General features: G+C 44.8%; 1 protein-coding gene across 2 annotated transcripts in view; it reads right to left on the reverse strand.

Moving 5' to 3' along the window:
* Positions 1 to 14,128, reverse strand: part of LOC121569179 (lethal(3)malignant brain tumor-like protein 4) — a 137,385-nt gene that overhangs the window by 23,694 nt on the left and 99,563 nt on the right. For both annotated transcript variants that reach the window (XM_041879904.2, XM_041879903.2), the window contains exon 18: positions 2,532 to 2,701. In XM_041879904.2, the coding sequence (XP_041735838.2) occupies positions 2,532 to 2,701 (170 nt within the window). The remainder of the gene's footprint in view (positions 1 to 2,531; positions 2,702 to 14,128) is intronic.

The following is a 14,128-nucleotide window of genomic DNA, read 5'->3' on the forward strand; positions in this document are numbered from 1 at the left end:
CACGTCTGGCACTGCAGGATTTGAGTCCCTGGCGGCGTAGTGTGTTACTGATGGTAGGCTTTGTTACTTTGGTCCCAGCTCTCTGCAGGTCATTCACTAGGTCCCCCCGTGTGGTTCTGGGATTTTTGCTCACCGTTCTTGTGATCATTTTGACCCCACGGGGTGAGATCTTGCGTGGAGCCCCAGATCGAGGGAGATTATCAGTGGTCTTGTATGTCTTCCATTTCCTAATAATTGCTCCCACAGTTGATTTCTTCAAACCAAGCTGCTTACCTATTGCAGATTCAGTCTTCCCAGCCTGGTGCAGGTCTACAATTTTGTTTCTGGTGTCCTTTGACAGCTCTTTGGTCTTGGCCATAGTGGAGTTTGGAGTGTGACTGTTTGAGGTTGTGGACAGGTGTCTTTTATACTGATAACAAGTTCAAACAGGTGCCATTAATACAGGTAACGAGTGGAGGACAGAGGAGCCTCTTAAAGAAGAAGTTACAGGTCTGTGAGAGCCAGAAATCTTGCTTGTTTGTAGGTGACCAAATACTTATTTTCCACCATAATTTGCAAATAAATTAATTAAAAATCCTACAATGTGATTTTCTGGAAAAAAAATTCTCAATTTGTCTGTCATAGTTGACGTGTACCTATGATGAAAATTACAGGCCTCTCTCATCTTTTTAAGTGGGAGAACTTGCACAATTGGTGGCTGACTAAATACTTTTTTTCCCCACTGTATGTTCATAATGCATTAACTGTAAATAAACTGTTGATCATATCTGCTATGTTGAGACACAGCGACCCCAAGATTGCTTATCTATTCTGTCCACACGCACACACACACACTCTGAGTCTATTTACAACTAAGCTCTCTGGCTGCAAGGGTCAAAGTTTATGGTCTCACCTGGTTGCTATGGTGATGCACCTTTGTCAAGCTCTCTCTGGAGCGTGAAGCCTGACATCAACAGTAGAAGAGAAATGACAGAGTGGAGAGGAGACAGACTGGACAGTACTGTACGTGAGGAGATTCTGGTTCACTATAAACCCAACTGACAGATGACTGGGTTAAGGTTTTCTATAAGGGAACTCAGAGCCAATAGAATCCCAGAACATTGCAAAGCCACATGTAGAGCAATCTAAAAAATACAAGGACCTATAGCAGATGATGAAACAAACTAAAGTGAAACAAACAAAGGTGAGACACCCTCAAGCAAATGTCAACGGGTCTGTGTGTGTATGCGCATGTGTTTGTGTGTGTATGTGTGTCCGTGTGAACTGTATGAGTTTATACAACGGGTGGGTCTAATCCTGAATGCTGATTGGTTAAAAGAGCATTCCAGCCGGTGTCTACAAGTTACCACCGGCTAAATCTATGACGTTAAAATGCCTTTTTACTCTGTTCCATTTGACTGCGCAATCCACTGTCTCATCAGCCCAGCCAAGCAATTTATAAACTTGATCTCCACTATAAAAAGCATCTAGACATTATCTCACGTTTCTTTTAGAATAACATTTAGTTTTCAACAGCAAAGATTTGTATAAACCTTCCTGTCTGTCTCTTCGACATTTGCAACACTGTGGCAGCGTTTCTCAGCCAGTCGAAATCATGAATCAGCTGGCATCATTGTTATGGATATATAAACTCAGCAAAAAAAGAAACCTCCTCTCACTGTCAACTGCGTTTATTTTCAGCAAACTTAATATGTGTCAATATTTGTATGAACATAACAAGATTCAACAACTGAGACATAAACTGAACAAGTTCCACAGACGTGACTAACAGAAATGAAATAATGTGTCCCTGAACAAAGGGGGGGGGTCAAATTAAAAAGTAACAGTCAGTATCTGGTGTGGCCACCAGCTGCATTAAGTACTGCAGTGCATCTTCTCCTCATGGACTGCACCAGATATGCCAGTTCTTGCTTTAAGATGTTACCCCACTCTTCCACCAAGGCACCTGCAAGTTCCCGGACATTTCTGGGGGGAATGGCCCTAGCCCTCACCCTCCGATCCAACAGGTTCCAGACGTGCTCAATGGGATTGAGATCCGGGCTCTTCGCTGGCCATGGCAGAACACTGACATTCCTGCCTCTTTAGTGTCCTAAGTTTTCATAACTGTGACCTTAATTGCCTACCGTCTGTAAGCTGTTAGTGTCTTAACGACTGTTCCACAGGTGCATGTTCTTTAATTGTTTATGGTTCATTGAACAAGCATGGGAAACAGTGTTTAAACCCTTTACAATGAAGATCTGTGAAGTTATTTGGATTTTTACAAATTATCTTTGAAAGACAGGGTCCTGAAAAAGGGACGTTTCTTTTTTTGCTGAGTTTAGAAAGAAATGTCAATTGAAAAAAGGTAAAACGAAACAAGACTTTGTCTCGGGCCTAACAACACCCGTGCCAATATATCCTCCAAACACCAGCTTCTCGGGCATTATCACTTGTGCCACTGCTTGTCTCTACATAATTCTAACCATCGATTCACAGATCCAGGTGTGTATGTATGCAAGTACAAGTACATGTGGATGTGTGTGTGCTCTCACCTCGTCCGCGGTCCAGTGGGCCACACGGCTGGCCTGTACTCCGGCCACTCCAGGCAGCAGCTTGCAGTGCTGCTCCCAGCATAGGGGCAGGTCCCGGCCAGGGTGGGCCGACATGGCCGACAGGAACACTGACTGGTGGAGGGCCTGCTGCAGGCTGTCCACGCTGCGCTCTGGAGGGGGAAGGAGAGGGGGGTGTGCATGTCATTAGTGTGTTGCCAATGTGAATTTGTTAATGAGTGAGAAAGTGAGAGAGAAAGGAGAGAGATGGTGGGGAAAGAGAGAGAGATAGGGTGGGGAAAGAAATCGAAAGTGAGCTAGTGAGAGAGAGAAAGTATTCACACCCCTTGACTTTTTCCACATTTTGTTGTGTTACAGCCTGAATTTAAAATTGATTACATTGAGATTTTGTGTCACTGGCCTACACACAATACCAAAGTGGAATTATGTATTTCGAAATTTTTACAAAGAATATAAAGCTGAAATGTCTTGAGTCAATAAGTATTCAACCCCTTTGTTATTGTCAGCCTAAATAACTTCAGGAGTAAAGATTTGCTTAACAAGTCACATAATAAATTGCATGAGCTCAATCTGTGTGCAATAATAGTGTTTTACATGATTTTTGAATGACTACCTCTTCTCTGTATCCCACACATACAAGTATCTGTATCCCTCATTCAAGCAGCGAATGTCAAACACAGATTCAACCACAAAGACCAGGGAGGTTTTCCAATGCTTCACAAAGAAGGGCATCTATTGGTAGATGGGTAAAAACATTGAATATCCCTTTGAGCGTGGTGAAGTTGTTAATTACACTTTTGGTGGTGTATCAATAAACCCAGTCACTACAAAGAAACAGGCGTCCTTCCTAACCGCTCAGGGATTTCACCATGAGGGCAATGGTGACTTTAAAACAGTTACAGAGTTTAATGGCTGTGATAGGAGAAAACTGAGGATGGATCAACAACATTGTAGCTACTCAACAATACTAACCTAAATGACAGAGTGAAAAGAAGGAAGCCTGTACAGAATCAAAATATACATACATCATGTTTGCAATAAGGCACTAAAGTAAAACTGCAAAAAATGTAAAGAAATAAATGTTTATGTCCTGAATACAAAGCGTTATGTTTGGGGCAAATCCAACAACACATCATTGAGTACCACACTTCATATTTTCAAGCATGGTGGTGGCTGCATCATGTTATGAATAGAGTTAAGCACAGGCAAAATCCTAGAGAAAAACCTGCTTCAGTCTACTTTCCAACAGACACTGGGAGACAAATTCACCTTTCAGCAGGACAATAACCTAAAACACATGGCCAAATATATACTGGAGTTGCTTACCAAGACAATATTGAATGTTCCTGAGTGGCCTAGTTTTGACTTAAATCAGCTTGAAAATCTATGGCAAGACCTGAAAATGGTTGTCTAGCAATGACCAATCACCAATTTGACAGAGCTTGAAGAATTTAAAAAAGAATAATGTCCAAATATTGTACAATCCAGGTATGCAAAGCTCTTAGAGAGTTACCCAGAAAGAATCACAGCTGTAATCACTGCTAAAGGCGATTCTAACATGTATTGACTCAAAATGTGGAATAAGTCAAAGGGTATGAATACTTTCTGAAGGGACTGTAGAGGTCATGTACAGTACAGCAAAGGCCTGCTGGGATGATTAAAACAGTCTGCTAAGCAAAAGTTACAGTACATGCCCTGCATACTGGAGTGGGAGATCACTGCAGGGGGTAGGGCACACAAGGTTGATAAGCAATGGTACAGGCTTTGTCCACAGAGTTCCACAGAAAATGGCATCACTAGAAAAGACAAGCGACCGACCTTGACTTTTGTTCCATTTCTTCTTCCTTTTGATTTTACGGTGCATCAACTGTCACGCCCTGGCTCTGGGGACTATGTTATGTTGAGCCAGGGTGTGTAAGTCTATGTTTATTTTCTATGTTGGTCTGAGTGACTCCCAATCAGAGGCAACGAGTGTCAGCTGGGTGTCTCTGATTGGGAGCCATATTTAACTGTTTGTCTTGCACTTTGTGTTTTGTGGTTTCTTGTTCCTTTTGGTTTGTTTATCGAAGGACTTCACGTTTCGTTCTTTGTTTTGATCGTGTGATCTAGTCAATAAATATAAATATGTTCACCCGCAACGCTGCGCCTTGGTCCTCTCTGTTCGACGAGCGTGACAGAAGAAACCACCTTAACCAGACCAAGCAGCGTGTTCAGGAGCCATCGCTGGCAGATCTCCGTGGCAACCTCGACTGGATCAAGCAGCGTGACGAGGAGAGAGGATGGACGTGGGAGGAGATGATTGCGAGTCTGGCAAGAGGGAGGAGAGACCCCCAGGAAATTTTTAGGGGGGCTCACGACGTCGGGCCAGCAGGTGTACGGGTTAGAGCGGTGCAAAGCGTTGGCAGAGAAGGCCGCCAGGTTAGGGGGCCACTGGGCACAGAGGAGAGGGAAAGTGTGGAGGCACGGCGAGAGGTACTGGGGTGTGTTACCAGTCCGGTCCGGCCCGTTCCTGATCCCTGCGTGGGGCCAGTGGTGTGTGTCCCCAGTACGGTCCGGCCTGTTCCTGCCATTCCCACCAAGTCAGTGGTGCGCATCGTCAGCCCAGCCCGGCCTGTTCCTGCCATTCCCACCAAGTCAGTGGTGCGCGTCGTCAGCCCAGCCCGGCCTGTTCCTGCCATTCCCACCAAGTCAGTGGTGTGCGTCGACAGCCCAGCCCGGCCTGTCCCTGCTCCACGCACAAAGCCTACGGTGTGCGTCGACAGCCCAGCCCGGCCCGTTCCTGCTCTCCGCACCAAGTCTGTGGTGCGCGTCGCCAGCCCAGTCCGGCCCATCCAAGCTTCCCGCACCAAGCCAGTGGTGTGCGTCGTCAGTCCGGCACGGCCCGTTCCTGCTCTCCGCACCAAGTCTGTGGTGCGCGTCGCCAGCCCAGTCCGGCCCATCCAAGCTTCCCGCACCAAGCCAGTGGTGTGCGTCGTCAGCCCTGTCCGGCCCGTTCCTGCTCTCCGCACCAAGTCTGTGGTGCGCGTCGCCAGCCCGGTCCGGCCCGTCCAAGCTCCCCCGCACCGGGTCAGTGGTGTGCGTCGTCAGCCCGGTCCGGCTCATTCCTGCTCCCCGCACCAAGTCAGGGGTGCGCCCGTCAGCCCGGTCCGGCCCGTTCCTCCTCCACGCATCAAGCCAGGGGTGTGCGTCGTCAGTCCAGCACAACCCGTGCCTGGGTCATGTCCGGAGCCGGATCCGCCGCCGAGGCGGAGTGCCCACCCGGTCCCTCCCCTGTTGTGGTTGTTTGGCGCGGCCGGAGTCCGCGCCTTTGGGGGGGGGTACTGTCACGCCCTGGCTCTGGGGACTATGTTATGTTGAGCCAGGGTGTGTAAGTCTATGTTTATTTTCTATGTTGGTCTGAGTGACTCCCAATCAGAGGCAACGAGTGTCAGCTGGGTGTCTCTGATTGGGAGCCATATTTAACTGTTTGTCTTGCACTTTGTGTTTTGTGGTTTCTTGTTCCTTTTGGTTTGTTTATCGAAGGACTTCACGTTTCGTTCTTTGTTTTGATCGTGTGATCTAGTCAATAAATATAAATATGTTCACCCGCAACGCTGCGCCTTGGTCCTCTCTGTTCGACGAGCGTGACATCAACAAACAAACCGTTTCGCTTTCAGCTTTGTTTCCTTTCTTTCATTTCTTATTTTCTTTCTTCTTATTTTCTTAATTTTCTAATCCTTAATTTTCTAATGGAAGGATCCACTACCCAGTCCCTCTTGACAGCACAGTGTAGATGCATCTCTCTTCATTAACCACAGCGCACAGCGGTAGATAAGAAGAATCAAGTGTTCCTGAGTTCTTAGTAGGTCGATGGACTAGGGGAGACACCAATGGTTATGTAACGACTGATGGAGATGCCATTGCCAACCTATAATGCCCTACTATACCCAAGATGCTCCCTCTGTCCTGGCAGGCAGCAAAGCGAGCTTTGAGGGGGTGGTGTGTGTGTGTGTGTGTGTGTGTGTGTGAGTGAGTGTGTATATCTGTCAGTGTGTGTGTGTGTGTGTGTGTCAGTGTGTATGGGAGAGAGAGATAGAGTGTGTATGTTTGTGTGTGTGTTTGTGTGTATGTGCCTGTGTGTGTGTATATGTGTGTGTGTATATGTATGTGCGTGTGTGCGTGTGTGTGTACAAACAACAGGAACAGGGTCAGCTACAGGACATGTGGTTTTTCTTCCAGTTGTCTCCCGGCTATGTCTCGAAGGAGCAGTGCTGGGTTTGACATGCTTGTTAACCGTGACATTTGTCTAGGTTGCTGCTCTGATGTTTAAGCAACACTACGATGAGTCCCCAAAGGGTTTTTAGTAGTTATTAAGAGGATTATGATTAATATGATTCAAATCAATGTGTTATATTGCACACAATCATACTGTATAATGTAAGTGGATTTCTGTGAGAACTTGAAAACATGCAGATATACTACACTTTCGAGTGCCTTGTCTGATATTGCCTTTCTATTGCACTTCTGCTCTCACCTTTGAAGCATTTATCCTATTACATTTTGTGGTGTACTCTGTTATTATTAAGAACAATCAAATAACTTGCAGAGACAACTCAATAGCTTTGAAGTGTGGTCCAATTAAGATGTTTTTCTTTTGCTAAATAAAAGAAGCAGCGTATGATGTCTGACATCTGCATGGTAGATATTTATCTCTTTGTTGGTCCATCGTATCAGAGCATTATTAGCAAGACGTTAAAAGGATTATGAGTACAGTGAGAGCCAAGAAAAGTCTGCTCTATCTTGCTGTGTTATCTTAAGAAAGTACTTTCTTTTGGAACACCATTATTCTTCAACATCTTTCAGGTCTCCCTCGAAAAAGAAGCAGGTAAGCGTTTTCCGTCATGAATCTTCTTCTGGAGGCAGCTCTGCAGAGTGGTCACTAGTTGACTCAGCCACAATGTCATAAAATCTGATTTTAAACCTAACCCTAACCTTAATCCTAACCTTAATCACACTGCTAACCCTAATGCCTAACCTTAACTTTAAATTAAGACCAAAAAGCTAATGTTTGATTTCATGAATTTTGACAATATAGCCAATTTTGAGTTTGCAGCTGGCCTATAGTGGCTTGCGAAAGTATTCACCCCCCTTGGCATTTTTCCTATTTTGTTGCCTTACAACCTGGAATTAAAATTGATTTTTTGGGGGGCTTGTATCATTTGATTTACACAACATGCCTACCACTTTGAAGATGCAAAATATTTTTTCTTTTGAAACAAACAAGAAATAAGACAAAAAAACAGAACATTTGCGTGCATAACTATTCACCCCCTCAAAGTCAATACTTTATAGAGCCACCTTTTGCAGCAATTACAGCTGCAAGTCTCTAGGGGTATGTCTCTATAGGCCTGGCACATCTAGGCACTGGGATTTTTGCCCATTCTTCAAGGCAAAACTGCTCCAGCTCCTTCAAGTTGGATGGGTTCCGCTGGTGTACAGCAATCTTTAAGTCATAACACAGATTCTCAATTGGATTGAGGTCTGGGCTTTGACTAGGCCATTCCAAGACATTTAAACCACTCGAGTGTTGCTTTAGCAGTATGCTTAGGGTCATTGTCCTGCTGGAAGGTGAACCTCCGTCCCAGTCTCAAATCTCTGGAAGACTGAAACAGGTTTCCCTCAAGGATTTCCCTGTATTTAGCGCCATCCATCATTCCTTCAATTCTGACCAGTTTCCTAGTCCCTGCCGATGAAAAACATCCCCACAGCATGATGCTGCCACCACCATGCTTCACTGTGGGGATGGTGTTCTCGGGGTGATGAGAGGTGTTGGGTTTGCGCCAGACATAGCGTTTTCCTTGATGGCCAAAAAGCTCAATTTTGGTCTCATCTGACCAGAGTACTTTCTTCCATATGTTTGGGGAGTCTCCCACATGCGTTTTGGCGAACACCAAACGTGTTTGCTTATTTTTTCTTTAAGCAATGGCTTTTTTTTGGCGACTCTTCCGTAAAGCCCAGCTCTGTGGAGTGTACGGCTTAAAGTGGTCCTATGGACAGATACTCCAATCTCCGCTGTGGAGCTTTGCAGTTAGATTGCACACAGGTGGACTTTATTTAACTAATTATGTGACTTCTGAAGGTAATTGGTTGCACCAGATCTTATTTAGGGGCTTCATAGCAAATGGGGTGAATACATATGCACGCACCACTTTTCCGTTATATTTTTTAGAATTTTTTGAAACAAGTTATTTTTTTCATTTCACTTCACCAATTTGGACTATTTTGTGTATGTCCACTACATGAAATCCAAATAAAAATCCATTTAAATTACAGGTTGTAATGCAACAAAATAGGAAAAATGCCAAGCGGGATGAATACTTTTGCAAGGCACTGCATCTAAGGGGAAAACGCTCAGTTCTGCCTTCAGGACAAGACTCATAACAATAAACGTTAACCTGTGAAAAATTACCTCAAGGGATTTGATCCTGGTTAAATAAGGGCTAAATTACAGTATAATGTCACCAAAATAAATGTGGATTTTGAGATGCTAAGACCTAGTACAATACAAAACATCTAAAAAAGCTACAAATGTATTGTCAATTAAACTCTAGGGCTCCCTCCATTTATCTGACTTCCTGCTGACAGCAGCCACAGCCACAAACCTCGCCTCAGCCTCAATGTGACATGGGTAAATACAGTCACCTCCTTCCTGTTTGTAAAAAAAGGGCGCGACACAAAAAGCTTTAATGTCATTACATGAACACAGGCCCACTTTGATCATAAAACTTTGATCATGGGGCCGTGGCACAGCACCCTCAGAGACAGGAAGTACACAGCACAGCTCCATAATGTGTAGCGCACAATTACACCATAACAAAATATAGGGCCAAAAAACTAGACAGGGAACAGGGATTGGATCCCTCTAGCATTTTACCGTCCTATTCTAGAACCAACATCCTCCTCCTGTGTTTTCTATTAACATAACAGTCAAAAGGTGTACCGTCACTTTGCTATTTGATTTGACAACAAAAGAGATTGATCAAACGGAAAAGGTATTAAGCTATGACAAATACACTATCAATAATGGGAACATCTGGTGTCTGTATTTTTAGACAAACAAATTCAATTAACCTGACCTATTTTGCTCCATCAAAAAAAAAAGCTAGGGAGAAAAAAAGACTATGTACAGTACTGTAGTTACCATGGCAATGTTTCCTTCTAAAGCAGCGGCTTTGCTGTGTTGCAGTGTTTTGGATCTGTCTGTTGTGCCTCAACGACTAAAGTACACACACACACACCCCACTCTGAGTGAAACTGCGATTTCCCAGCTTGCAGCCTCTAGAGACAGAGAGAGATAGAGATAGAGAGAGAGAGAGAGAGGTGGAGCCAGGGAGAAAGAAAGATACAGAGAGAGGTGGAGAGAGAGTACAAGATTGAGAAAGAGAGAGAGGGGGAGAGAGAAAGAAACAGGGAGAGCAGAGGAAAACAGAAAGGGCCTTTCACAGCATTTCTCCCCCCGTGGGCATAGCCTGGGAAGCGTCTCGCTCAAATGTTACTGGCGAGCAGAGCTGAATTTCAAACGTGGGACTGGAGGACTGGGGCTGTGTTGATGGGTTGGCTGCCACTTTCTGGGGCAGTATAGGAGTCAGTCAGTGAGCTGCAGGGGGGACAGAGTGGACATGGTGTGTCACACTAGAGAGACAGCCTGGCTCCAGGGAAGGCTTCTCCCTCATGACTAAACATCTTGACGTGTGTGTGTGTGTCCGTTTGTCTGTCCGACTGTGTCAGAAATACCAGACAGTTTTGACAATGCATCAGGAGACTGACACTCTGCTGGTGTCCTGTGCAGTATGACATTGCGGTTCGACCCTGAAGCCTCGTCAAACACACATTTGTCACTTTAGTGATGTCTTGTAATTGATTGAACATTACAGGCCGATTTCCATTCACCTAAATCCGAAAGTTATGGAGTCCTCTGAAGTCAGGGCAGTTTGTTTGTTTAATGCTGCGAGCCCTGCAGACTTCAAACACTTCACGAACACAAAAAAACATTTATTCCTGGCAAACACTTCTTCATTCAGAGAATCCCCTGTGGTGGTGAAACATACGTCTTTCATCCCCCAGTGTGCGTGAAACTCCCGTCAGTCCAAAACAGACTGCTGCTACCAAAGCCTCTGCGTGAGCTTTAACCGTGTACTAACTACAGTGGGGAGAACAAGTATTTGATACACTGCCGATTTTGCAGGCTTTCCTACTTACAAAGTATGTAGAGGTCTGTAATTTTTATCATAGGTACACTTCAACTGTGAGAGACGGAATCTAAAATAAAATTCCAGAAAATCACATTGTATGATTTTTCAGTAAATAATTTGCATTTTATTGCATGACATAAGTATTTGATCACCTACCAACCAGTAAGAATTCCGGCTCTCACAGACCTGTTAGTTTTTCTTTAAGAAATCCTCCTGTTCTCCACTCATTACCTTTATTAACTGCACCTGTTTAAACTCGTTACCTGTATAAAAGACACCTATCCACACACTCAATCAAACAGACTCCAACCTCTCCACAATGGCCAAGACCAGAGAGCTGTGTAAGAACATCAGGGATAAAATTGTAGACCTGCACAAGGCTGGGATGGGCTACAGGACAATAGGCAAGCAGCTTGGTGAGAAGGCAACAACTGTTGGCGCAATTATTAGAAAATGGAAGAAGTTCAAGATGACGGTCAATCACCCTCGGTCTGGGGCTCCATGCAAGATCTCGCCTCGTGGGGCATCAATGATCATGAGGAAGGTGAGGGATCTGCCCAGAACTACACGGCAGGACCTGGTCAATGACCTGAAGAGAGCTGTGACCACAGTCTCAAAGAAAACCATTAGTAACACACTACGCCGTCATGGATTAAAATCCTGCAGTGTACGCAAGGTCCCCCTGCTCAAGCCAGCGCATGTCCAGGCCCGTCTGAAGTTTGCCAATGACCATCTGGATGATCCAGAGGAGGAATGGGAGAAGGTCATGTGGTCTGATGAGACAAAAATAGAGCTTTTTGGTCTAAACTCCACTCGCCGTGTTTGGAGGAAGAAGAAGGATGAGTACAACCCCAAGAACACCATCCCAACCGTGAAGCATGGATGTGGAAACATCATTCTTTGGGGATGCTTTTCTGCAAAGGGGACAGGACGACTGCACCGTATTGAAGGGAGGATGGATGGGGCCATGTATCGCGAGATCTTGGCCAACAACCTCCTTCCCTCAGTAAGAGCATTGAAAATGGGTCGTGGCTGGGTCTTCCAGCATGACAACGACCCGAAACACACAGCCATGGCAACTAAGGAGTGGCTCCGTAAGAAGCATCCCAAGGTCCTGGAGTGGCCTAGCCAGTCTCCAGACCTGAACCCAATAGAAAATCTTTGGAGGGAGCTGAAAGTCCGTATTGCCCAGCGACAGCCCCGAAACCTGAAGGATCTGGAGAAGGTCTGTATGGAGGAGTGGGCCAAAATCCCTGCTGCAGTGTGTGCAAACCTGGTCAAGACCTACAGGAAACATATGATCTCTGTAATTGGAAACAAAGGTTTCTGTACCAAATATTAAGTTGTGCTTTTCTAATGTATCAAATACTTATGTCATGCAATAAAATGCAAATTAATTACTTAAAAATCATACAATGTGATTTTCTGGATTTTTTTTTAGATTCCGTCTCTCACAGTTGAAGTGTACCTATGATAAAAAATTACAGACCTCTACATGCTTTGTAAGTAGGAAAACCTGCAAAATCGGCAGTATATCAAATACTTGTTCTCCCCACTGTATATGCTCCGCCACCGAGAAACCAATTACTTACTGCCGGGCTAGTGCTAGAGCTAATGAAAGCTAATCTCCTGACGCTTCGCTCACTCGTAAATGTGGGAAAATCAATAAGCCGCTGACCCCTGGTTTCACATTGGAACCCACAACTCAACCTACACCCATTATCATCCCCCCGGTGATGCAGGCAGTCTTTGTTGTCACTGGACTGATGTATTGATAGCAGCACCGCGAGGCAGAAACCAGAACAAATAGTGTTTCGTAGCGTTAATTACACGATAGCGCCGACCTCACGCTGTGTATTTGAGTGGAACTATTAATCGTGATTAGTGGAATAAGATATTTGTTTTGAAAATGCTTTGAGGTTACTTATGCTAAATGAAATGCCTTTGGTTATTAGTAAGCCTAATCAATCGTGATGAAGTTAATAATAGAATGCATTAAATCATCAGACTGCTTGAGGAGAGGTTTATCTAAGTGGAGAAGCTTAAAGAGGCTTTGCATCCTCAACTAATACAGTGCAGCTCACACCGTTTGAAAATATTCACAGAGAGATGTGAATAGAGGGGTTGAAATGCGTATCAAGTGACTGCCTTAAGTATCCCCCTAATGGCCACATGTACTTGAGATGAGAGCAAGAGCGAGCGAGTGAGAGCGAGAGAGAGAGAGAGAGAGCCAGGACAGCAGAAAGGCCCATCCATGGTCTCAGAGAGAAATAACCTCTAAATGTTCACATTCAACAGCTTCATAATGACATACAGTAGTTATATAAAGGTATGGACACACAGGTGCAAATCCACAAAAATCTATATGATGTTTGGATATCCAATGACAGTCCTGCATGGAGGGCTGAAACATGTTTTTTTGCTTCTATCTGGTAGTTAATTGCACTCACCTGGTGTCCAAGGTTTGAATCAGTACCTGTGGTGAGAATGAAAACCAAGTGTTTGGGCCCTCCAAGACCATCATTTAGTCTGTGTCTAGGCAGATTTACTCATAAACAAACAAACAGAGTACAGCATAATATGCTCAAGTGTTACCAGTGGCCAGTCTATCAATGGTCGGGATGGTCTCTGCCGTTAAAGCTGGAATCCATAGTGGTGAAATCGCCACGTCTGTTTGCGATATTACCACAACAAATACGTTACTTCCAACAACAAACACTGTTTTATTCCTTCTGACATCATTGCATGCACGATAGCAGGTTTTGTAGCCTGGTCACAGACAGCTGATGTGTTGTGCACTGAAGTCCACAAGCAAAGGGAAGAGGTGAGAGGAGAAGAGCGAGTAGATAGTAGCGAGAAGGAATTATATATACAACCAGCAAAGTGATCATGCTGTTTTTATATGGCTGCTATGAAAGTGAACTGTTTGGTTGTGATCAGGGGTGTATTCATTCCGCCGATTCTGTTTACCACGGTGCTGGATGCTCATTTCCTCGAAACAAAAACAATAACACATGCGCCTGGGGCGGCCAATGATGCCGTTTCGCCTATCGCGATTCTCAGCTTTGAGGACACCATTTTTGATGTACAGCAGCACGTCCTGCAAAGCGAGGCACAGTAATTAAATTACACTCCCGCTGTGGACATGGCTACCACAGTCAGCTCTGCTAAATCCATCTCCGCTCCTCCTCCCTCTCGCTCACAAAACAGGCCTGATCTGTCATTACAATAGAAGAGAGAGGGAAGAAGAATCCATTCTGCCACGCCAAGTGTTTCAGACGATTTACAGCAGTGTCCGTGGCTTTATATTGTCACTCCAAATTCAACGGAACCTCAATCCCAGTTCAG

This window comes from Coregonus clupeaformis, chromosome 7 (assembly GCF_020615455.1).
Source record: "Coregonus clupeaformis isolate EN_2021a chromosome 7, ASM2061545v1, whole genome shotgun sequence".
Taxonomy (NCBI): domain Eukaryota; kingdom Metazoa; phylum Chordata; class Actinopteri; order Salmoniformes; family Salmonidae; genus Coregonus; species Coregonus clupeaformis.